This window comes from Mustela erminea, chromosome 5, assembly GCF_009829155.1.
Source record: "Mustela erminea isolate mMusErm1 chromosome 5, mMusErm1.Pri, whole genome shotgun sequence".
NCBI lineage: Eukaryota > Metazoa > Chordata > Mammalia > Carnivora > Mustelidae > Mustela > Mustela erminea.
This window is the reverse complement of record NC_045618.1, coordinates 25,801,446-25,828,548: the sequence shown is the minus strand read 5'-3', so window position 1 is coordinate 25,828,548 and position 27,103 is coordinate 25,801,446. Positions and strand designations below refer to the sequence as shown.

General features: G+C 37.7%; 1 protein-coding gene across 2 annotated transcripts in view; it reads left to right on the top strand.

Moving 5' to 3' along the window:
• The window catches only part of GABRB3 (gamma-aminobutyric acid type A receptor subunit beta3), a 219,454-nt gene that overhangs the window by 154,158 nt on the left and 38,193 nt on the right, over positions 1-27,103 (top strand). For both annotated transcript variants that reach the window (XM_032342296.1, XM_032342295.1), the window contains exons 4-6: positions 368-588; positions 24,137-24,219; positions 26,838-26,975. In XM_032342296.1, coding sequence (XP_032198187.1) covers positions 368-588; positions 24,137-24,219; positions 26,838-26,975 — 442 coding nt within the window. The remainder of the gene's footprint in view (positions 1-367; positions 589-24,136; positions 24,220-26,837; positions 26,976-27,103) is intronic.

Genomic DNA, 27,103 nt, shown 5'->3' with positions numbered 1-27,103 from the left:
GGGGAGTTTTCAGGGTCCTGCCAGCAACCTGATTTTATGATTACTTTTAAAACATTTTTTTTTGACCTTTATATTGATGTGGCTATTGCTTAAATGCCAATATGTCTCATCTGGTTCTTACTTAAATAAAACAGAGGATTTTTAAAAAATTTATTATTAAAAAAAAAAACAACAGGGCATTTATAGACATGATTTACACCTATTAAGCCTCATATTTGCATTTAAAGAAAGCATCCACTGTTTCCTACTTTGCCTGAAAGTAATGTCCATTTCTCCTGGGTTCCAACCTGAATCTGACCAGTCATGAAGGAAATATGCCTGTGGCTGTGCACAAACTAATTCTTTTCTTTTCTTTTTTTTCCCCCAGGATTACACCTTAACCATGTATTTTCAACAATATTGGAGAGATAAAAGGCTTGCCTATTCTGGGATCCCTCTCAACCTCACGCTTGACAATCGAGTGGCTGACCAGCTATGGGTGCCTGACACATATTTCTTAAATGACAAAAAGTCATTTGTGCATGGAGTGACAGTGAAAAACCGCATGATCCGCCTTCACCCTGATGGAACGGTGCTGTACGGGCTCAGGTCTGTCTGCCTTTTCAGGGCCAATTTTGCAGTTGCATGATGCATTGGCGTTGAATTTCTCACTTGAGGTGATTATAGGGAGGGAGACCACGTCTTCAGATTATTAGGGGACAACCACAAAACACACACACACACACACACACACACACACACACACACACACATCTTAGAAATACAAGATTTGGGGCATTATTGTTACCTGAGGATGGATTTCCCCTATTATAACCACAAAGTCTTGTAATTAATATTGCTGTGACACTGCAGAGCTTTTCAATAAAGTTTTCCCAAAGCTGTTTGCCCAGGTGAAAAAAATGTCTAGTTTTGCCATTATACGGTATAATCTCCTTAGAGCTTCATGAGGTAGTGTCACCAATATTTATGGGAATGACTAAATGTGAGGCTTCCTGATGAGAATCATCTCTCACCAGGTCTCATAATGAAATCACTTGACTCAGTAAACCAGACTGCTGCCTGGAACCCTGAGGAGGCCCTGGGCTTCCCTGGTTACCCTGGAAACCACCAGATCTTCCCATGATGCTCCACCACTGCTGGTGGCTAATTTTTTGAATATTATCACCCTTGCTAAATGGTGATTTTAAAAATCTTGTGTTGATTTTGCAATGATTTTTTGTTTTGTTTTGTTTTGTTTTGAAGTAATTTGTGTGTCTGTGTCTGTGTCTGTGGGTGGGTTGGTAGGCATGGGTGTGAGTGCGTACATGCATACATGTGTGTCTTTCTTATATCCTGGCCTAAAAGCCTTTGAGATCTTGTAGGAATGACCACAGTTTTGAGTAGGACACAGGTAGATATCTTGGAGAAAATATTTGTCATAAAATTTTGTGAGTCCATATTGCCTTTAACTAAGACTCCAGCACATCTAAAGGAAATCATAAAAACATATATTTAAATCCATATCACTGTGACTTTTACTGCTTCAGATGAAGAAAGGGGAATATTTAACATTGCCTTAAAGTAGAAAATATTGAGTGACTTTCTCAAAACAGCAATATACAGAATAAGAGACAGAATTTTAGCAAAAAATTGGACTTTGTAATGGAGGAAAGGTGGTGCATGTCAAACAAGCCATGGTATTACTGTAGGGAAAAAGTTCAGATTGATGTTTTTCTGGACATTCCAGGCATTTTATATTTTTGCCTAGAAATCAAAAACATGGATGTAGAATTCTGGAAGTTCTGACAAGTACATCAGTTGTACAAAAGATTACCCAGAAACTATGTGAGCATGAAATGAGGAGTCGTGTCCCTTCTTTATCTGCCCCACAAAATATGAATAGAAAAAGTGTGTGTGTGTGTGTGTGTGTGTGTGTGTGTGTGTGTGTAGAGAAAAAGAAACAAATATCAATAAAAAATTAAGCCTAGACTTCTTGGCTTTTTAAAAAAGAATTATTTATTTATTTTAGAGACAGAGAGAGAGGAGAGAGAGAAGATGAGGAGGGCTGGGAGGGGGCAGAGGGAGAGGGAGTAGGAGAGAAGCACACTCTGCTGAGTAGGGAGCCTGAGGCAGGGCTCAATTCAGGACCCTGAGATCATAACCTGAGCCAAAATCAAGTCAAATGCTTAAACATCTGAGCCAGCCACCCTAGGCTTCCTGGCTTTCTAAACAAAACTTGGTATTTGGGTCCTCTCTATTTTTATTTTTGCATTCTTTATTTTCTTACCAGAGTGAGAATATGTTAGTATGCCTCTGTTGAAACTTTAACTGTTAAGATAGTGCCTTAGTCTATTCACACTGCTATAACAAAATACCATAAGCTGGGTGGCTTACAAACAACAGACATTTATTTCTAACATTTCTGGAGCCTGTAATACAAGATCAAGGTGCCAGTGTCAAGGGACGGCCAGCTTCCTCATCCACAATAGGTGCCTTCTTGCTGTGTGCTCAGCTGGCGAACCCGGGAAGGGAGTTCTGTGGGGTCTCTTTTATAAGAACACTAATCCCATTCATGAAAGATCCACCCTTATAACCTAATACCACCACCTTTAGGGGGTAAGATTTCGACATACAAGTTTAGGGAATGGGGACTTAAACATTCAAATCATAGTAGTCAGAATGATATGATATGAATGAAGGAACTGTAATAAATTTCCAAGCTGTGTTTGGAAGTGTTGGATTTAACAACATAAAACATGCAAGAATAAGGAAACCAAGAGAATAAAACTGTATCCTTAGCTAATACGCTGCCTATAAATTGATATATAAAAGTTAAGTAATCATATAATAAGCTTTGGGAAGTTTTCAATAATAAACTTGGTACAATAACTTCAAGAACTCTCTAGTCAAATTTATATCCATTATACATCTCAAACAGTCTTTTAAGTCAGTAAATGGATTTCTAAATAAATAGCTGTTTTTATTCAAATGTAGTCTTAATATACTCCTTAGATCTTTATTTAGAACGTCATATTTTTGAAACAATTCTTCAGATCTCTGTGGACCTGGACAAGCTGTCAGAAAGAAAAATCTCTAAACAACAGACCGCCACATTCTGCACATGCTTAACAGCTACCCTGTGCCATCTGATTCCTTTTGAAATTGGCTGATCTAGAAATTTCTGCCTTTAGATTTAAAAATCACACATAGCTATAGAAGTCAATTTGAATTTGAATTTGAAGTAATTCAGATTTTTGGACAAGAAGCACTTTAGTATTTCAAAATACTGATAATGTTATTAAATTCATGTATATACATATTCTGACTTGTTCTATGTGAACCGAAGTACCATTTGTATTTATTCTATTTTATACACGCACACACTCTGACACACACACTCACAGTATAGGTAATGTGTTTTTGGTTTAAAAAAAAAAAAAACAGTGTGAGTGCTCACATTGGTAAGGCACCCTCTGTCATCCTCTTGGCCCCAAACCCTGTCGTCCATTTGTTCTCTTTCTCCTGTTATGTTCACTGGATCATATTAGTGACATGGCAAACCAAGGATGGGCCAGTGTATGAAAGCCTAGTGATACAGTATATCCTTTTGGTATCTAGGTACCATGCATGAACCTGAAGGAGGTCTAATACAGCTGAGGTCTTTAGTCAGTTAAACTCCCATGAAGCTTGATGGAGTACTGGGATCGTTGCTTATCTCCTGCTTTTACAGTGCTGCTGATGAAATTCCAGCCCAACAGGGATTGCTTTCTTACTGGCTGTATCTCTGAGGTACTGGTTATCCTGGATGTATCCCTGAGACATTAGTGTTGATTATTTTCTCCCCATTTGAGACTGGAATTTCCTTCACCCAGCTATATGCAGTTGCCTCTACTGGTAGGTCAGTCACTGTTAAGCTCCTCTAGGCTCCTTTTCCTGTTCATGTCCAGCCATTGCAGTACGTGATCGATGAGAGCTTTTTCTTTATCAAGCGTAGATGAAGATCTCTGGCTGTGGATGAGCTGTCCATGATGTAGGTTTGTACGTCATCTCAGTATTATTCTGGGAAATCAATAATCCGTTACTCTGATGACTCTGCAAAAGTGGTCGATGACTGCTCACACAGATAGTTGAGAGTGATCATGTTCTTGTAACGATAAAAAGTCATTATAAATCAGAAACTGTTTTTTCAATGACTCTTAAAGCCCCTTGAGTTGAAACTTGGGCTAACACTACCATGAGCTCATTGGATTGAGCTCAGCTAAATAAAACAGTGATGAGCCTTTTACACATTCTACGTCACCATGTGATGTGAGAGAATGCTCTAGATAGGGCATACGTACCATCCTAAAATAAAACTGGGGCTCTTTGAATTTCCTTTGGGCAGCAAAACCTTTTTAGGAACTAGGAAAATCTTGGCTAAGATGCTTATGGATCTTGGGGCTGTTCCTGTCACAGTTTTTCAGTTTTCTTTGGTTCTGGGCTCGAGATTTTTGCTGTTTGTGAGAAGGCAGAGTCGTCCCTCTCCTGTCTTCCCGTGTTTCTTTTTCAGTCAACTGATCACCTGATGTCACTGAATATCTTACCTAGCACCATTTTGTAGCATGACCTTTTCTCAGGACACACTCTTCATCTTTGATTTTTTTTTTTTTTTCCTGATGCTAAGAATTGGAAATGGGTTCACAAAACAGTATTTGATTTGCTTCAAAAAGCACCTGAGGATCTCAGGTTGAGTCATCTTCATCAAAACAGTGTTGCCATGTTCTTCCTGAGAAGCTTATTGCAAAATTTGTTGGAAGATAAACTGCAACATTTCCACTTGCTATTAAAAATACTCAAAATTGTTAAAGTTGACATTCCGATAATGAAGAAGTTGAATGCAATATTAAGATGAAGCTACAACGTATTTCACAAAATTCAAATTAAGTCACCTAATTGGTTTGGCTGTCATCTTATTCTGAAACCTTTTTATACAGTGGTTCTGACCAGACATCTCTTTCCCCCAGAAAATATGTAAACTAACAGAATTAATAAGGCCCATGTGATTTGAGCACAGGCGTGCTTACTTTGCAAACTCCTATTTTGCCATTGTTTCTCAGTTACTTCTATGTAAGTAAATAACATATTGGTGAATTACTTTCTAAAAAGGATCATGCTGGGACCCCTGGGTTTCTCAGTCAGTTAAGCATCAGAGCCTTGATTTTGGCTCTGGTCATGATTTCAGGGTCGTGGGATTCTTACATTGGGCTCTGTGCTTAGCACAGAGTCTGCTTGTCTCTCTTCCTGCCCCCTGCTTGTAGGCTCTCTCCCTCTCTCTCTCTCTGTTTGTCCAAATAAATAAATAAATAAATAAATAAATAAATTTTTAAAAAGAATTATGCCAGTATTTACTTCTGTCAGCAATCAGTTACATATTTAGTGTTGTGACATCTGCTTTGGACTTTATCCTTATTTTGGTTACTGCAAGTAACCTATCTATTTACTTCATCCCTCAGGGCTGGAGAAAAATCTCTCATTTCATTTTATGTTCATACTCATAAAATTCTATATCCTTCCTATGCTCATCCATTCTTCCCCTGCTTTTAAGGACTGTTTCACACCTTCACTTCAGTCACCTCCCGCCGCGCTCATACTTTCATTAAAAACACAGAAGCCTCTTCATCTTCCCATTTCCCATCTAACATGCTTGTTACTCACACTTTGATTCTTCCACTCACTTTTATCTTGCTTCCAGTATGCAGACCTTCTTCCTTCCAGTCTTCAGAAGTATCAAGCATTAGGATGTCCCTGTCTTAAGGCCTTTGCACATGCTCTTTGCTGGATATAATACAACACTTCTAGATATTTGTGTTTTTAGTCTCATGGAGTAGTTATGTAATTGAGGACAGTTCAACGGTCACCTCCACAAGAATTCTGCTTTGATTGTCTATTCCCTTTCTATTACAACATATTGCTTTTATTCGCATTAGAGCACTTATTTAGATGTAACTTTATTTTGCCATTTTATTCCATCTCTTAGGTATTGACTTTTTATTTATCAATAATGGTGGGGAAGCCACCATGAGAATATAAATTCTCTGAGAAAAGAACTGTTTCTGTCTTATTTATTGTTCCATCCCCAAAACCTGGTGCAGTGCTGGGTGGAAAAGATATTCTGTGAGGATTAAATTTAAATTCTAATTCTTTCTGTAGCATTTCTATTTTTATATTTTCTATTTAGATTCTTAGTCCACCAGAATTTATCTGGGTTAGAATTATGTTCATTAAGTATTACTTTGAACAAGTGCTATAATATGTCCAATCTTTCCTACATAACAGGTGACATTTCTGAATTCATTCATGTCTTCATTTCATGGCTTGTAGCAGAATTTTGTCATTTCTTCAGACAGCCCTTTCATATCTTGACAAGGTTATTCCTATTCATTATGTGTGATGCTTTTAGGAATGGGATCATTTTTGTGTTGTTTTTCCAACTAACTTTTACTGATATATGGGAAAGCTATAGTCTATTTGCTTATAAGTATCTTTGTTTGGGCATTTATCCAATATCATATCCATCTAGGCTAACAGTTTAGTTAATAATCTTGAGGATTTTAGTCTAACAGTCATATTTTTATAATGATTTTTATGTTCATTTTCTTTAGTTTTATTCTTATTTATATTTCCTGATTATTGCACTGATTTCAACTTCCAGAAAATGAAACACAATAAGGATAATAGTGTACATTATTTCCTAGTTCTTTGTTATAATAAGAGTGCTTCTTGTATCCCACTATGAAAAAATGATTTGCCTTTTCAGTTTAAGGTAGTTACAAATCATTCTTTTACTTTCATTAAAAAATGTTCTGGGAACTGTGTCATGAGTTTAATAACACAGATATCACCAATTTTTGGAATTTATATTCAAGAACTAATTATAAATCAGATAACTGGCCCCAGATTATTTTTTCTTTACATATCAGAAATAAAAATAGATTTTTATTAATTCACCTTATCCTCTCATTTTCGTAATTTAACCTGTAACTGAAATGTATTAATTCCCTACTTTGATTCATCCTTAACTTCCTGAAATAAATCCTATTTTATCATGGTGGGCAATACTCTGTAAAAAAAACTATTACATTTATTCTGTCCATGGCAAACTTATAATTGTTTTTATTTTCATTGAAACATGATTGACACAAAATGTTCTGTTAGTTTCAGGTATACAACATATTGATTCAACAATTGTATATATTACTCAAGAATACCATGATAAGTATAGTCACCATCTGTCATGATGCAATGTGATAATATTATTAACTATACTCCCTATGCTGTATTTTTCATCTCTGTGACTTATTTATTTTAGAAATGGAAGTCTGTACCTCTGATTCCCTTTATCTATTCTACCAACCCTCCACACTCCTCCCTTCTGGTAGCCACCAGTTTGTTTCCTGTGTTTAAGAGTCTGTTTTTTGTTTGTTTCCTGGCTTGCTTTGTTTGGATTCTACAAATAAGTGAAAGCTTATGGTATTTTTGTTTTTCTGTCTGACTTATTTTACTTAGCATGATGCCCTGTAATTTCATCATGCTGTTGCAAATAACATTTCTTTTTATGGCTGAATAATATCATTGTGTGTGTTGTGTGTGTGTGTGTGTGTGTGTATCACATCTTCTTTTTCCATTCATCTATCAATGAACACAGGTTGCTTCCATAATCTTGGGTGTTGTAAATAATGCTGTAATAAACATAGGGGTGCATATAGCTTTCCAAATTAGAACTTTCATGGACGGGGGTAAGTGCCCATAGTGGAATTATTGCATCCTATGGGATTTCTATTTTTAATTTTTTGAGGAATTTTCATACTGTTTTCCATAGTGGTTGCACCAGTTTATGTTCCCACCAGCATGCGGGTCCCTTTTTTCCACATCACTGCCAACACTTGTTATTTCTTATCTTTTTTGATATTTGCCATTGACTGGAGTGAAGTGATATCTCATTGTAGTTTTGATGATTGATGGATGATGGATTGATGATTTTCCTGATGATTAGTTATGTTAAACATCTTTTTATATGTTGGTTGGCTATCTGTATTTCTTTGGAGAAATGTCTATTTAAGTTTTTTGCCCATTTTTTAATCAGACTATTTTTTGATGTTGAGATGTGTTCTTCATATATTTTAGATATTATTTTTTTATCAAATATATCATTTGCAGATATCCGCTCCAGTTCAATAAGCTGACTTTTTGCTTTGTTGATGGTTTCCTTTGCTATGCAAAAGCTTTTTATTTTGGTGTAGTCCCAATAGTTTACTTTTGCTATTGTTTTATCTACCTGAGAAGACATATCCATAAATATGTTGCTATAATTATTCCTTTAAAAATCTTTAGACAACAAGTTTATTGGTAGTAAACATACCTTGTGACCTAGCCATAGTGCAGTTTTGCTTGTCCCCCACCATCACCTTATACACTGTTCAGTGAGGCATTACTTAACCTTATAAGAATTTGGGCAGATCTCTTGGTTTTCTGCCAATATTTTAGTAATAGATTTTTTTTTTAATTTAATTTAATTTTATTTTTTTCAGGGTTCCAAAATCCATTGTTTATGCACCACAGTGCTCCATGCAATATGTGCCCTCCATAATACCTACCACCAGGCTCATCCCACCCTCTCCCTCCCTCCAAAATCCTCAGTTTGTTTCTCAGAGTCTGTAGTCTCTCATGGTTTGTCTCAGGAATTATCAGGTCAATGTTTAATACTAAATTAGATTTAGCATTAATATTTTCTCCTTCCATAGCCCTGCCCTATTTTAGGCTAGAAGCCTGTAATGGCAAAGGGAGGATAGTTGATTTCTCAGCCTCCCTGATTCTACTTTTCTCTATACGTCTTCTACCCCACAACCCAGATTGACAGTTTACGTAAGACTCCTCCCATTTTGGAGATTTAGGGGATGGAGGGAAAATAAGGAAAAAAGATTTTACTTGAGCTAGTATCATTTTTTTCCATAGCTTCATACTCTCTGGACTTAGAAGATATTGAAAATTGACTCTTCTCAGAGCTTCCTACCAAGAGGGACCTTTCTTCAGCTGGTCCCTTGACCAGCATTGGGGCTTGGGAGAATAGCAGAGTAGAATGTGTTTCTATTCATGGAGTCCCTTGGAACACTTTCCTAAGCTCCAAGAATCCATTTTCCTGGTCAGTGTCTATCTCTCTACCCTCTAGGAAGCCATGTAATAGAGGAGCCAACATAACTTTGGATCTTCTATTTTTTACATGTAGCTCATGTGTGATCCACAGGAAATATGCCTGCATTCCTACTCTGACAATCCAGTTCCTATTCAGTCTCCTGTGTTCTTACCACCTTAAGACTATTCTAATTGTCCCAAGTCTGAAGTAGACACCATTCCTCCTGGAATCCCGACTGGAAGAGATAATCTCCCATAGGGATGGCTGGATATCATCCCAAGAAATCTATTCCCAGGTTAATTCCTTCTCTCCCATTATTCTGACTCCAATTAAGATCTATGACTTGGTTGAAATTTCTAAGAACCATGGACCGTTTCACCAAATTCCCTAGTAAATTATTTATTGGTGAGGTGGTAATGTGGAACACTCACACACTTGTGATATATACCATATAGATTCTGTTAAATATAGCAATAGATTATATCTGTCTTTATATTTCATAGTATGTTTTGACATAATATGAATCAAGAAGATTTCTCTCTTTGTATGTTCTGTAATAGATTACATTATATAGTAAATATCTATATTTAAGGATTAGTATTCCTGTAAGTACTTTAAAAAAATTACTCATAAATATACATGACGTATGAAATGTTTTGTATAGAAGCATGGTACTTTGAATAGGTTCTTTTTTCTTCTTCTTCTTCTTCTTCTTTTTTTTTTTTTTGCTTAAAACAACAGGAATTTATTATCTCACAGTTCTCTAGAAGCTTTTTTTTTTCATTTTATTTTATTTTATTTCTTTTCAGTGTTCTAGAATTCATTGTTTAGGCACCATACCCAGTGCTCCATGCAATAAGTGCCCTCCATAATACCCACCACCAGGTTCTTGAATGACATTTTCTACCCTGGCATACAGTTTCAATTTCTGCTATATTTACAGCTTTCTCTAAGTTTTCTTCTTGTATCAATCTTGACGATTTATGTTTTTTAGGAAAATGTCCTTTTTAATCTGGCTCTTCTAATTAATTAGCATGTGCATATGCATTGCCCCCTAAAATATATTGTTTTATGCCCTTTTTCATTTTTAATTTTGTTCTGTAGCATAAAGAAATTTTTTTTTATATTTTAAAGAGCTAGCTCTTGATTTTATATCATAATTCTGTTTCTTAATTTCTTCTTTATTTTACTTTTTTTTTTTGCTTTCTACCACTGTTTTATTTATTTTTTTTTTTATGTTCAGTTAGCCACTGTATAGGACAACATTAGTCTTTGATGTAGTGTTCATTAATTCATTAGTTATATATAATACCCAGTGCACATCACAACATGTGCTCTTCTTAATACCCATTACCTTGTTACCCCTACTTTCCACCCCTCTTCCCTCTGAAACCCTCAGTTTGTTTCCCCAGGTCCATAGTCCATCATGGTTTGTCTCCCTCTCTGATTTGTCCCCTCCATTCCCCTGTAGTCCTCTGTGCTATTACTTATGTTCCATATATGAGTGAAACTGTATGATAATTGTCTTTCTTTGCTTGACTTACTTCACTTAGCATAATCTCCTCCAGTTCCATCCATGTCAATTCAAATGGTGGGTATTCATCCTTTCTGATGGCTGAATAATATTCCTTTGTGTATATATACCACATATTCTTTATTCATTCATTGGTTTAATTTCTGCTTTATCTTTATAAATAGCCCCCTCCCATTGATTTTAAAGGTCTCTTTATTGGGGAGTGACAACAGCAAAAGGCAGACTAAGAACCTTCAAGCTCTTGTTTCTGTACAGAAATATCAAAAAAATAAGCAGAAGCTGTCTGAAGCAACTTTATAGGAGCTCTGGAAAATAATCCAGAGTCCAGAGAAGCCAACCAAATGCCAAATAAGAAAAAAAAAAACAAACAAAAACAAAAACAAAAAAACAAAACACTATATTCAAAAGAGTTGGAAAGTTTTGTGACATTTTTAACCTACCATTTCCCCATCCCCACCCTGGTTCAGGGGCAGGTGGCAGGTTAGTTACCAGTTTTCTCCCTTGCACTGGAGGGAACAGAGGAAACCTTGTTTGTAAATTGTTGTGTACATATGTTCTAAAGTGTCTGGAAGATAACTGAATGACTGAAACATGATGCTCAATCTCTGTTTATACAGGTAACTCAGAAAGCAGGCAGGAAAAGAAAAGCAGGTTGTGCTCATAAAGGCTGCATGTCTACAAACCCAATAGGTGTCCAGGGCAGGAGACTCAAGGTAGAAATATGAAATAGACCATGGAAGGCCCAAAGGCGAAACTGGAGTGAGATTCTGAGAAATAAGGTTTTTCAAAAGCAGCTAAGTATACAAAATTTAGAAAGTTTTGCATATGCCCAGGCAAAACATATTCTTCGAAAAGTCCTGAGAGGACCCGAAGTTTTTACCTTGGTTGATCTCCACGCACAGGGCCATTCTAGCCAAGTGGTGAAAGAATGTGCCAGGACAGAGCCATTCTGCAAACACAGGAAGAGGTAGTTGTTTGCTCTATTGATTGTTTGTTTGGGCTTTTTGTTTGTTTCAGCTCCTGTCATTCAAAGGCATTTCTGTTAAAACATTAGCTGAACATGAACTAATAGAACAGAGATTTTGCAGGTTTTACTGATAAGTAAAGTGTTTTTTAAAAAGTTTAGAAATACCTCAACATAAATGAATTATTATGACCTTCCTTAAAAAGAACAACAATAACAAATAAGACAGCAGCCCCCACGGGAAGGAAAAAAAAATCTGATTTTTAGAGTTACAACATTATAATAGTGAAATGACCAATTTTTAAGAAAAAATATCACAAGACATACAAAGAAAGAGTAAAACATAATTCATTCGGAGGAACAAAATAAATAGACAAAACTGTCCTTGAATATGTCCAGACACTGGACTTACTGGATGAAGACTAAATTGTCTGTCTTAACTATGCTCAAAGAGCTAAGGGAAAACATGGACAAAGAAACAGAAGGGAATTGAGAAAATGATACATGAATAAATTGCACAAAATAAAATAAAGAGGTAGAAATTATAAAAGGGAACAAACAAATTCTGAAGCTGAAAAACACAGTGATTGAAGTGAATTCACTAGAGGGGGTTCAGCACCAGGTTTCAGCAGCCAGAAGAAAAAAATCAGCAAATTTGAAAATAGAAACATTAAAATGATCAAGTCTGAGAACAGAAAGAAAAATGATTGAAGAAAAGCAAATGAAGCCTAAGGGACTTGTTAGAAACCATAAGGTGCACCAAGGGATGAACATGAGAAAGATGCACAGAGATTATTTTAAGAAATACTGGCTAAAAAATTCTGGAAGTTGATTAAAAAAACAAAAACAAAAACAAACAAACAAAAAAAACGCATGAATCCACAAATCCAAGGACCTCAATGAACTCCAAGTAGGATAAAACCAAAGAGACCCATGCTAAGACACATATAATCAAACTATGAAAAGCAACAGATACAGGGAGAATCTGGAAATCTTCAAGAGTAAAATAACTCTTCCTATATAAGGGAGCCTCAAAAAAGATTATCAGCCATTTTTCTAGTCAAATAATAAAATTAAAAAAAAAAAAAGCCTCTGCTTTCGGCTCAGGTCATGATCTCAGGGTCTTGGGATCAAGCCTCACGTTGGGCTCTCTGCTTGGCGGGGAGCCTGCCTCCCCCTCTCTCTTTGCCTGTCCCTGCCAACTTGTGATCTTTCTCTCTCTGTGTCAAATAAATAATAAAAATCTTTTTTAAAAAAGCATAATAAACTCAAAAGGTTATAAAGAAAGCAAAACAAATTCTTAGTCGAATGAATTATTTAATTACAAGGATGAAAAATTATCTCACATTATTTTTTTTGGATTATTTATTTATTTATTTGTTTGACAGACAGAGATCGTGGGTAGGCAGAGAGGCAGGCAGAGAGAGAAGTAAGCAGGCTCCCGGCTGAGCAGAGAGCCCCATGCGGGGCTCCATCCCAGGACCCCGGGATCATGACCTGAGCTGAAGGCAGAGGCTTTAACCCACTGAGCCACCCACGTGCCCCTATCTCACATTATTTATCCGTGAATTTCAGCTCGAGTTTAAATGTGAAAATTTCAGTCTTAATAAAATTTAGAATTAAAATAAAAAAAAAAAAAGAAAGAAACCTTGGAGACCAGAAGGCAGTGGAATGATTAAATATTTAAAATGTTGAAAGATAAACACCTGTCAAAGACAATTGTAAATCTTGCAAAATTGCTCTTCAAACGTGAGGAGAAATTAATAAATTCTCAGATAAACCAAAACTGAAGGACTTCATTACTACTAGAACTGCTCCACAAGAAAGGCTAAAGGGTGTCTTCAGTTTGAAATGAAAGGATACTAGACAGTAACTTGAAGGTATATGAATATTAAAAATCTCCAGTAAAGGTAAATGAAACTAGTGTTACTTTAATTATTTTTATAACTCCACTTTTTCTGTTATTGAAAAGACAACTGCTTAAAAATAATTACAAAGCTATGTTGTGAGGTACACAATATATAAAGATACAATTTGTAACGTCAATAACACAGGGTGGTGCAAAACAAATTGGGTAGAGTTTTTATATGTGGTTAAAGTAAAGTTTATGTCAATTCAGATTAGATTATTATAATATTAAGATGTCCCCCATGGGAACCAAAAAGAAAAGAACATACATCAAGGAAACAAGAAGAGAATCAAAACATCTCTCTCTCGCATACTCACACACAAATCAACTCAACAGAAAAGAAAAAGATGGAGGAAATGAAGGAACAAAAATCTACTGAACATACGGGGAATAGCAAAAATGTAAGAAGTCTTTCCTTATTACTGATTACTTTAAATATAAATAGATTAAACTCTTCACACAATAGCTAGAGACTGGAAGAATGGATTCAGAATAAAACAGAATCTACCCATATGCTACTTAGGAGAGACTCACTTTAGATCTAAAGACATACATAAGTTTAAAGCGAAAGAATAGAAGAATGTATATTCCATACAAATAGTAATCTAAAGAGAGCTGAAAGATTAGAGTAGAGATAGATAAAATAGAGTGTACTAACACTATGTAGATAAATCAATGGAATGAAAATTTGGTCCTTTGAAAAGAGCAACTAAGTAAACTAACCTTTAGTTAGACCAACTAAGAAAAAATGGAGAAGACTCAAATAACAAAAACCAGAAATGGAGAACATTACTACCAATTTTATAGAAATAAAAGACTTACAAGAGAATACTGTGGAAAATTATATACCAAAAAATTGGATAATATATGCTCAAGTCATGATCACATGGCTTACAGGATCAAGCCCCAAGGTGGGCTTCATGCCCAGTGGGGAGTCTGCTTCGTACCCATTAGGATGGTATTATGAGAAAAAAGAGAGCGAGAGAAAGGAAGAAAAGGAAAGATGGAAGGGAAAGGAGAGGAGAGGAGGAAAGGAGAAGAAAGAAAAGAAAAGAAAAAAAAAAAGTGTTGGCAAACTTACAGAGTAAGTGGAATCCTTACGTATTGCTGATGAGAATATAAAACAGTTCAGCCACTGGGAAAAGCAGGATGACTATTCCTCAAAAACTTACACATAGAAGCATTGTAAGGGCCAGCAATTCCTATTCTAAGTATAGACAAAAGAAACAAAAGCAGTGACTCAAACAGGTAGACTTACACCAATATTCACAGCAGCATTATTCGTCATAGCCAAAAGTTAGAAACAAACCAATTGTCCATCAGCATATAAATAAACAAAATGTGGTATACACGTACAATGGAATATTATTTAGCCTGCCTGCCTGCCTTCCTCCCTCCTCTCCTTCCTTCCCTTCTTCCTGCCTGCCTTCCTTCCTTCCTTCCCTTCTTCCTTCTTTCCTTCCTTCCTTCTTCCTTTCCTTCCCTTCCCCTTCCTTTCCTTTTTCCTTCCTTCCTCCATTCGTTCCTTCCTTCCTTCCTTCCTTCCTTCCTCCTTTCCTCCTTCCTTCCTTCCCTCCTTCCCTCCTTCCTTCCCTTCTTCCTTCCTTCCTTTCTTCCTTCCTTCCTTCCTTCTTCCTTTCTTCCTTCCTTCCTCCTTCCTTCTTCCTTTCCTTCCCTTCCCCTTCCTTTCCTGTTTCCTTCCTTCCTCCATTCGTACCTTCCTTCCTTGCTCTCTCTCTTTTTTTTTCTTTTTTTCATAATACCATCCTAATGGGTATGAAATGGTATCTCACTGTGGTTGTGACGTTGATTCCCTTAGTGACTAATAATATTTTAAGCATCTTTCCACATGCCTATGGGCCATTTGTATATCTTCTTTGGAGAAACAGACTATTTAAGTCCTTTATGTGTTTTTAAACGGATTGTTTGTTCGTTATTGACTACTAAGAGTTCTCTATATAATCTGAATATTAACTACCTTTTTCAGATATATAACTTGCAAATATTTTCTCCCCTTCCACTATTTGCCTCCTCAGTCTGTTGATTGTGTTCTGTGATTCACATAAGTCTTTAGTTTTTCTGTAGTCCAATTTATAGTTTGTTATTGTTCTTGTTGCCTGTGCTTTAATGCCATATCCAAGAAATCATTGCCAAATCCAATGTCATGAGGCTTTTCCCATCTTTTTCTAGGAGTTCCAAGTAATGTGAATGTACTTTATACTAAACTGTACACTTAAAAATGGTGCAAATGGTAAATTTTATGCATATTTTAACCCAATTTAAAAAAATTACTGTTTCATGTTTAATTTGTTGACTTGTATATTGTTTGTTTTTTGCTCTGTTTGTCTAATAAAGCTGTTTCATACCCATTTTCTGTCCTCTACCTATCATCTTCTCTCTGTTTTCAAAGCTTTGCCTTCTTCTACCTTTAAGAAGGTTCTGTAAGTTTGCCCTCTCCTTTCCACTTTAACTACTATCCCCAGGCAGGAACAGCACCGTCATCTGGGAAGTTCAAAATTACAGACACACCCCAGACCTTCTGCTCAGAATCTGCATTTTAACAAAATTCCTTCAGTGACTTGTATGCCCATTAAGTTTTAAGAAGACATCCCTACCATTAAATTATTTTCAGCTGCGTCAATTCTACTATCTGTTTTCCATATAAATTTCCAATTTAGTATCTAAGGCTGGAAATCCTAGCATTCTTTTTCATAGCTTTAATAGCATCTATTTCTGCCTTTTTCCCAGGCTGTTCTTTCCCTGTTTCTCCCTGCTCTTGTTCTAAAGAGCATATGCATTCATGCCTTTTGACTACAAGGCAGATCTTCCAAATATTTCAACTTTCATTTTTCACACTTTCATACTTTTCATAGAACACTTCTTTGTTTTATTCATGATTATCCTTGGGTGGGATATATCCTAGAGACAAAGTGATTTTTTAGTGAGACTATGGATATGGTGACCTTGGTCTCCTTCAGCCTCACTCTCACCTTGGAGGGCTTAATCCTTAGGGTATAAATCTGAAAATCTGGTTAATGTGTTCCATTTTTTATGCCTAATTGCATTCATTCAGAGTAGGACCCTCACTTCTGACTGCCTGGTTAACTGACTAGGCCCTGAAGTCAGGTGCAATGTATGATACTTTGCATAGTCTTGAATGATATCTTCCACTCTGGTACGCATGGCTTCCAAGTCCTATAGATATCTGCCTTTAGTAGCAATGGATTTTCTTTGAGTCAGTGGGTTACATGCATTCAGCTATGTTCCCTAACCACTTTCAACCAGAGTTGTGTCCTCTGAAGATATAGAAGGGAGGAGAGAGACAGAGAGAGAGAGAGGAATTGGGGGTTTGGATTAGCAGGCAAGGCCAGACCAGTCGCTTGTCTGGCTCAGTGCTGTTTTCTAGCCCTTTCCATGGGAAACTTACACATGGTGATGAAGATGTTCTATAATCTGTACCATCTGATACAGTAGTTGCCAGGCCATATGTGGCCACCGAGCACTTGTAATGTGGCTAGTACATCAGAGAAACTGAATTTCAAATTTTATTTCTTTTTTAATTACTTTAAAAATTTAATGTAAAATAGTCACATGTGCTAGTGTCTACCCATTTGAACAACATTCTGGAGGTGAAACTCTGCCAAGTGACATAATCAGACCCAGATAGGTGGGCAGTACTTTCCTAGTTCCGTCAAACGGATTCCTCCCTTCCTCTTCAGAGCACTGAGCCTGTAGTGTTCTCCTTAAGAACTCCCTCAATCATCCATTCTAAGAGTTCTGACCCTGGCTGATGATTGAGGACCTGGCATACACTTTTCTGTTGGTTTTGGTTTTCAGCACTCCTAGCAGTTTTGGCCTTTGTGTGCTGCTTTATGACTATATTGTTTGAAAATCACGAAGAGATGCATCAGAGCCTGTCTTATTTGCCTGATGTGACTACTCATTTCACCAAGATTGATATTTCTACAATGATAGTGAATTTATTCTGAAACATAGAGATAGATGCTCCTGTTTTAGAAAAAGTGCCCTGTCTACAAAGGGCACTGCTATCTTATGACACTCTTGAGAAGTATCAGATTGTGATTTCCATTTATTAATAGGAGAATGTATGCTTTTCTATGTATGTTGTCACCTGTGTTGATTGTTGTATCTCTTATCTATTGCCACAATGTTGCTGTGTAACAAATAGCTGGAAAGCCTCAATGCCAGATGATAGTAAGTGCTCATAACTTGTGTGTCTGTGTGATTAATGAGTATCTCTGCTTGTCCTGGCTAGCTCACTCACAGACCTTCGGGTGGGTGGTCTCTGAAGGGATGAGTAGGCACCTCCATCCTGCTCCCCATGGTCATCGTCCACCTAGGACCAACAGATTCATCTGGGCATGGCTTTTTCACAGCAAAGGCAGAAGCATAAAAGGAGACCAAAACCAGAATGCCTCTTGGGAGCTAAGCTTGAGACTGACACATGGTCACTTACACATATTCCGTCAGACAAAGCAAGTCACAAAGCTGGCCCTTATTCAGGAGGTGGGTAGACAGCTTCTTTTTAGTGAGAAGAATTTCAAATGACATGGCTAAGAGTGGATATTGGGGAACAAGGAAAGAATGGGGCTGCCAACAAAATCAACTTAACCTAATGACTTTCCCAGCAACATGCTCAAAAAATCTGCATAGCAACAGCTTTCAGACAGTTCTGTGAATATATTTCCTTTTTAAAAAAATATTTTATTTATTTATTTGACAGAGAGAAAGAGAGAGAGCACAAGCAGGGGAAGAGGCAGAGGGAAAGGGAGAGGGAGAAGCAGGCTCCCCACAAACTGCGGAAGCCCGATATGGGACTTGATTCCAGGACTCCGAGAATTATGACCCGAGCTGAAGGCACTGGCTTAACCAACTGAACCACCCAGGCATCCCTGAGAATGTATTTTCTTATGTTTTTTTGTAAAACAAAACAAAAATTAGAATAACTTAAATGTTAATTTAGGCCTTGTGTTTTCTCCACATTGAATAGTAAGCACTTGCTTTAGAATAATACTTAGTTTGAATTATTTGACTTAGGTTCTTAACCGTGCATCTGTGTTCCTATTCCTGAAAAAAGGCCTGAGGAACTTGGCATTTGGAGAACCAGGAAGAAGAGGACTATGGCTTACCACAGAGCTGTTGCAAAGGGCTGAATGGTTACCTATAAAGCAGTAGTCCAGATGTACTGCTATCCCGTGAGCATAGATATAACCATTGCCCAGAGTTCTCAGACATGCAGCCATCCCAAGTGCAAGCCAGAGGTCTATACACAGGAGGTGCTGCTGACTTGCTTTGGGTCCTGTTAGTTTAACAAGATTATGATCAGAGAGCCAGGACTCTACTGATGGCTGCCATTTTGCTGTCATCTTCCTTGTAGGCCAGGCCATAAAACTCATGGGCATAAACATTGGCCTGCTAAGAAATCATCGTGCGGTAGAAGGATTCAGAGAGACTATCTGGCTACTAATTCAGGGGGTGTCTGTCACTAAGCATCTTGACCAGTAAGCCCATGGAGCTCTCAGTGAGTCAGTAACTGCGTAGGGCCAGGGTTCCTACTTAGAGTGGTTGAAAGGGCAGGTGTCCCCTCTTGCACTGAGATTTGGGGAATTAAAGCCAAGAAGAGCTAAGCTATCTCTTTCCCTTTCTACTTCTTAAGTCCCATGCTGTATGCTTTTGTGTGACCCCCCCCATATCTTCAAAGTCTTTGTTTTGTTCAGTGACTATTCATGGGACACCCAGTGTGTGCATATGGGAGCTATTCCAGGCACTGGAGAAATGACTGCTTATAGAAGACTCAGACTCTGCTCTCAGACTCATCTGAAGAAATAAAAGGGACCTACAAGTCAACAAATAGATGGATGTTCCAACTGTAGATAGTTCTGAGTGTAATGAAAGTATTCAGTGAGAGAAGAGGTAGATGAGGCTGAGATACTTTAGTTCTGAAAGGACTCTGAGAATGCTTACTCAAGGACATTTTCATTTCTGTCCTGCCTGGCTTTTACCATGAATCTAAAAGTTTAGTACAAGATGGTGAAAAGATTGTGCTGAAAGCTTAATGATGTCGCTGTAAGGACCCCCGACTCTGCTCATAGCCCACCTTTCCCAAAAATATTGGCAATAGGTATCTTTGCACCTTTGCCAACAAATGGACGTTTCAGGCAAATGTTTTGTGGTAATAACTGTGCTGAGCAGTCAACAGAAACATTTCTGCAGCAGCCTCTCTAGGTGGTCTGTGGGGAATTCTGCATTTGTGCAATGACATGAGGAGTTCACATCTGCCCTTATTACTATTTTCAATTGGTGGAAATTTAAAAATGCTGACATCAAAGTACATCTCATAATCTTAATATAATTGAGACAAAGTGAAAACCCTTCAACATGTTAAGTCACGGGTCTCCTTGACTCAGGCTTCCTCACTCAACTGTATGGGCAAAGGACACAGAGGAGAGTTTATAGATGATGTCCTAAGATGGCTGTTACCACATCATAGGACTTTAAATTTCCTGGAGATAATGATACCCTTATAAGCTTTGAGTTTATTCCTTGAATTTTTATACTTTTGACTGTTAAACATAACTTTATGAATATATCACTTATAAAAGCAAGACTATCTACTAAATTCTATCCTATTCCACAGTAAGTTAAATATTACTACTGTAACTACTGTTAAATATTACTACTGTTACTGTTACTATAGCATGTAGAATATTTATTTTTTTCTTTTACATATTATATTTACATATTGTCACATATATAATGAGAATACTGTATGTATGTGTAGGATCTCTGTGTGTGTACATTGTATACATTATGTGTGTATATATATATTATATGCATATGCATGTGCGTATATATAATTACAAATTTCTGTACCTTCTTTGAGCTTCAACAAGAACTTCATTCCGTGAGTAAGCTTCTAAAAGCTGAATATACAGTATGTCACACTTTAAGGCAGAAGAGATATCAAAGAGGGAGTAGCATGTAGGATTCTGGTTTGCTGGATCTGAAAGTTGCATCTGCCTTCTAGTAGTTTTGTATATGTGGCTATCGAACTCATTCTTCTTGAGCCTTGTTTTTTTTATCTGCCAAAGGGGAATGACAATAACACTTCCATAGCATGGTTATTAATTAAATGCATGAATGTTCAAGGGCTGAGCATAAAGTTGGGTACAAAGTAAACTCTCAACCAATGTTACATGAAGTACACATATGATTCCATGCTGTGCTGAGCAAGAAGGTAATAAATCAACATCCTTTTCTGTAGTGTTTCCCAGTCCTCTATCACTTCTCTACTTCTCTTATCTTTTTTTTTTAACGTTCTACTTTCAGCACCCTCAAAGTGTGATTATTTGTAAAGAAAGCACATACTGAGAGGTAGACACTTTTTCTTGACTGCCGTCTTTCTCTCCTTTCCTATCATAAGCATACATTGCAGCTATAGATACTCTAAACACTGCTCTCTCTCAATAAGTAAACAAAAAAGTAACGACACCCCCCAAAAAAGTATCTACTGAAGAGTGATACTGCAGAAATCTTCAGGCAGTCATGTTTCTCATGACCCTGTCACTAATCCTTAGAAATAGTAGAATTCTCAGATTACAGAGGGCTGTAGAAGTGAACTTGATATTGGTTAAATTCTCCTCTCAGGACAAATAAAGTTTATTGGGAAAAATATAAAAAGTTGTGTGTGGATATTGGGGAGGTTTCCCTGCCCTTGGTTCGTTTCCATTAACTAGGCTTGAGCTCTCAGTCCCACAGACTCAAATTCCCTCCTACAATTTCTGCAAAGCCCCAAGCCTCAAAATTTGGTCAATTCATGCAAAAAGTTCACTCCCTAAACCAGTCATGAATTTAGCCAACTTGGAAGAAGGTTTTATGGTTCAGGGAGCTGTTCTGGCCTGCCATACCCTTCTTGATCTTTCGGCAACACCCCCCCCCGCCCACCTTTCCTTTTTCTTGCCTTTCTGTCCCAGTGGCATACAGACCTCTTTCCTTATACTGTGTCATCCCTGTACTTACCTTTTGTAACATGAGTAGGCTCTTGTGTCCTACGTTCCACCAGGAGAGTGTTTTCTATGCTATTTCTTCCTTAGGAAAAAGAATAGTAAATATATATATATATATATATGTATATATATATATACATATATATATATATATATTTTTTTACTGTATTTGTCAAGTAAATTGGAAAAGGACTCCTTTTTACAGCCAGTCTTATGCCAGAATGAAAAGACAAGACAGCAAGTATACTAGGAACCCTTTTACAGATTCTTCCAACATCATGTTACACTTCCAGTAATGCCCATGAAACACATTACCTAATGTCACAACCAGTGTGAATCCCTAAACAATTTGGATATGTTCATGTTCTTGCTTATGTGCATTTATTTTACAGGCAGCATTGAGAATGAATAAGAAAAACAAACAGAAAATAGTAGTCTCAGTTATTGAATTTGTTCAAGTGAATTGGTACCAAAATATATAGGAACTTTTTTAAAATTTGAAGATTTCTAGTAGAGATCTGTTTTTCTTTTCTTCATAAAAATTCATAATTTTAACAGAATCTTATTCTAGTTTTGCCTTATAGAGATCTTGTATGAATGTTGGGTAGTCAATATGCCATAAAACATGCCAGAATTTTTAAGTGTGAGGCTGGTTCTTCAGTTAGCTAGAAAGTCAGATGCTTTAGAAAAGTACACCAAAGAGCTAGGTGTCGACTTTGGATTATAGAATGTAATCCACTCCTTGGAGTGACAATTTAAAGTGTTATGACATTTGGAAAGGACACACTTTCTCCATTCATATGGGTCTCACAACATATGTCTGCATGGCACTTACATACCATTTGTAGAGAATAATTTAATATTTACCCATAATTGCAAATATGTTAACATTTTCCCTTACTGCTCTTCTTAGCCAATGAAAAGTAGTACTTTTCTCAACCTGCCACTTATCCAGATGCTAATAGAAGGACATCCTTTACTACTGCACTTAGGTTAAATGAGACAAGCCCAACAGAAGTGGCACATGCCTGGTGTTTTACTGGTGTTTTGGTTAAAATCTGCTGATAGGAACAGAACTTGTTCATGCTGCCCAAATTAGCAGAAGGTCCATTGTGAATATTCATATGGAAGGCTGTCTAGAGAAAGCTGAATACTGACCTTCAAGAAAGGTGGAACATGAAAGGTGGTTGGGAATTCAAGGTAAGTCTAGGGATCTTAGGAGGAGACATTCTTACTTCATTCTTATCCAACACTGAGTGCATATAGCCAGGGCTGCCAGTAACGTACTTCCACATAAGCCATGAGAATGCTGTTCCCAGGTGCTCGCTTCAGCAGCACATGTACTTAAAAAAAAAAAAAATGCTGTTCCCCGAGATACGTGGTACATACACTGCAAGGCCATGTTCTGTGGCTCAGCCATAGTGACCACTGTCTCTTCAACCATCCAATTTGCATTTTTCTCTACCTCTTATGCTTTCTCACGCCTCACTCTCCAGTTGGAAAATGACATTTCAAGCCTCTGATTCATGAGCTTGCAAGGCCATCTCCATTCTTGCTCTGTCTTTAATTCACTTAACTGGAAGAGAATCCCTTTAGCTCCATTTTGCCTTTTAGGTCAGGCTGTACCATGGATTCTTGATCAAGTAATGGTTGACTATCCTTGAATCAGGGCCCCATCCCAGTCCTGTCAGCTGTAACTGAGGTGGAAAAGGGGAGGCATTCTAGAGAAAAATAGTATAAAACATAGTGGCTTAATTGCATTTCAGCAGAGGCTATGTGTAGGTTGGCTTCCCTAAAAGGCTGTACATAGAGTAGGAAATAACCTTGACATTTCTAGAAGTGTTGTTTCTTAATGGACAGTTGATTTAACCATTGCATGGTGGAGGCTTCACTGTTCTTGGGCCCTGATATAAGTTCTTTCCATGGCTGCAGCTGACCCCAAGGGAAACTAGCCCCCTTTATTTTGATTCATAATCAATAACCTGGAAGCCAAATATTCTCTTTGAAAAGGTAGATGATTTCATGGTGAGAATCTCAGGGGCTTTAGGATCCAGCCCAGCAGACAACGATGATAAAAAAAGGATGAAGCAGAAACTTGGCCGAGAGTTCCAAAGTGCAGCCTGTGCAACTGTAGCTAGTTAGACACTTCACATGGAAAAACAAAGAATTCAGTCTTGATTTAATCAGTACTGTCACCACACATAAGTTTTCTCTGTGCTATAAGGTTAGAGAACCACTGAACAAGGAGGCAAAACAAAACTTGAAGACAAAAGTTTCCTTAGAAACCCTTTTATCTGCACTTGTTTAACCAAAGTCAACAAGGCTACATGAATAATTATATCAGATTTAGAGGTTTTTTGATTGCTTTTCTTGACAAATCTGGACTATCAGGTACTCAAAATTTACTCAGTATACAATATGGAATATAGTTAATCAGGTATATCTTGGGGAAAAGGGGTCCTATATGGGGGCTGCTCATTGTTTGACTGAAAGGAGTTTTCCTGATACATGTCTGATCTCATCTTTACTGTCTGCCCTCGTCTGTGTGTTTCAGAATCACCACAACCGCAGCATGCATGATGGACTTGAGAAGATACCCCTTGGATGAGCAGAATTGCACGCTGGAAATTGAAAGCTGTGTGTATCTGTACTTCTTTTTCACTCACTGTTTTTCAGGCCTGGCTATTATTTGGCATCTTTTTCAAGGCATATGTCATTTTCTGGACATAGTTTTTAACCATCTTAAAGAGGGGAGGCTTAATCCTCCACTCTGCAAATTACACTGTCATGAGAGAGACAGAGACAGAGACAGAGACCCGGCATCAAAGAATTCCCCATTCTAATCTGATTAAGAGAGTATGCTTGCTGTGCTGAAATATAAGAAAACAAACACTCCTCATCTTGGTCCATTCAGTGAGAAGAGAACAAACACTGAGATGCAATTTTCTCACAATATGCTTCATCACACATGAGTGGCTGTACTCCTGGGAACCTGGGCAGTTGGAGTAAAACTCATTTCCCATCAGGAACTCAGCTTCACAAGCAGGCTATTCCTGCATTTTGGCAGTTATCTCAATTTGAAGAGTATTCAGATGGCTTATTGATAATTCAGTGTTGAGTACTTCTTTGTGAGGGACGAAAGCTGCATCTTTATTACTTAACAAACAGGTGTCCTGCCAGCTACCTGAACTACATCTCCTGGCGTATCCAGATGTTGCTGTTTTTGTCGTCACTCACCTTAGTCTATCATAGATTGGCTTATAATTGGCCTAAATTGGATTTAGTCTTATCTGTATTTATATGGATTTCATTAAGGGGGATGGCAAATGACTGCAAATGTTACTCAATGCATTTGTGGGGAGAAGTGAGTGTCTTTGTGAGTAAACATACTGGGAAGTTGTGGTGGGTGTAGGTCAGTTTTCATCCCATATAGAGCTGGCTCCACAGAGCCCCTCACTTCCACACTACATCACTGTCAAGTTTTCTGAGAACTGTGCTTTCAGAAAAGTGAGGGACATGGAATCATGTCAAGTGATGCGTGGTGGAATCATCTGGGGAGATTTAGCATGGAGGACAGAAAGCTCAGGGGAAGGATGATGATTTCCCCATAGTGAAGACTATCTTGAAAGTTAAGTGGATTCTGTGTGGCCAGAAGGTAAAACTCCCAGTGAGGTGAAGAAAGTTTCTGGAAGGCAAATTTGGGACCTAAGTAAGGAAGCAGCTTCTACTACAAATGTATGAACACATAGTGTGTAGTCTCAGAGAGTACAGGTTCTGTTACTGTGACATTTGTGCTGAGGGGGATGATGGGCAGGAAGGTCTGGTATCAAAGAGATATCCTCAGAAAGTATGAGGCCATTGTCTTCAGAGAATCCATAGTTAAAGCCTTTGAGTGGAAGTAGGGATTTTCTGGTGAGCTGACTACACACATATGCAAAAGGTTTTATTTAAGTGAAGATGGAAATATGGGGATGTGTGAGCCCCTACCCATGGGGGTGGGTAGGCAAGCCCTGGGCACAGTATGCTAGTTTGAGCCACAGCCAGAAGACCAGTGGGTACTGGGCTCGGTAAGTGAAGGAGAGAGAGTGGATGTATTCATGATACACAGAGAATACTATAGATTCTTGGCATCCTTGTAAGGAGTTTGAACTTTATTGGGAAATGTGAGGAGTTTAAGCAGAGGAGTGGCTTGATAAAATGTGTGTGTTATGAATAATTGCCATGGCTGCCAGATGAGAATGGAATGTAAGAAATTCAGAAGGAAGGGAGGAGACAGAAGCTGGAACCACCATGATGCAGTGAGAGAGTATAACAGATGGGACAAGGGAGATGACATTTACCATGGAGAACAGTCATCTCCAGAGCTTTGGTCTGTCTGTCAGATATGGAGTGTCTGCCTTGCATCGTATTACACATTCGAATCAAAAAGTCCCTTATACTAATAGGGTATTTTTCTCTAGGTGTAAATTTTAATCAGCCTTACCGACAAAGTTGACCTAATCCTTTAGAAGACTCTAGGTACTACAAGAAATACCAGATTTTATTGTCCTATTTCCTCATTCTGAAGAAGCATTGATTGATTGATTACCAAGTGAGTAATCAAGCCCATGCTAAGAGCTGGGCTTGGAGCTATAATCCAACTAGTAAACACTCCTCTCTTTAAGGCCAAGAATATCCCAACAAAAGACATTTCTCATGATGGCAAACCTCATAGCCTGATGAAGCCACCCAAAAATGCTGAGGAGAACACTATTTTGCCCTGAGAGTTTCTGATGTTATCAGAAACTTTGTCATCAGACATTGATTGGTTAAATCCACCCTTAGTGTTTTAACGTTTCTGTAGCTTTTCAGAGTTTCCTTTCTAGAATTCTTTATATTTTATTTTTCGTTTTTTTTTCCTTACAACCATCTTTTCCAGTGGTGTTAATATATATTTTAAATTCATTTCAATGCAACCACCTAGTTCTCTGTGATTAGGATTTGCAAACAAAACTCTGGTCAGAGCATTCACCCTCCCCAGTTCCTCTACTTTTCAGCCCCAGGGTGGTGCAAATCAGACAGCACAAGTAACCAAAAATATTCAAAAGTTAGTTCTCTGATGACACTTTTTCTTATGGACAAGCACATGAAACAAATCTACTTCAAATATGAGCAAGCTGTTTTTCCATTTTATTAGTTACAGTTTCTTCAGCCTTGCATGTAAACAAAATGATGATTCTTCATTTCTGCCATGTCCCTGTTTTCTCTCCTGGCAGATGGCTATACCACAGATGACATTGAATTTTACTGGCGTGGCGGCGATAAGGCTGTCACTGGAGTGGAGAGGATTGAGCTCCCACAGTTCTCTATTGTGGAGCATCGTCTGGTCTCAAGGAATGTTGTCTTTGCCACAGGTGAGTCTTGTGTCCTCTTTCTGGCTGATTAAGAAGTGATGGTCTTTTAATGAAACTGTACAACTGAATGACAACCCTGAGTCACCCAAAGATGTACCGCCATCGATAATTGATCATCTTAGCTACTC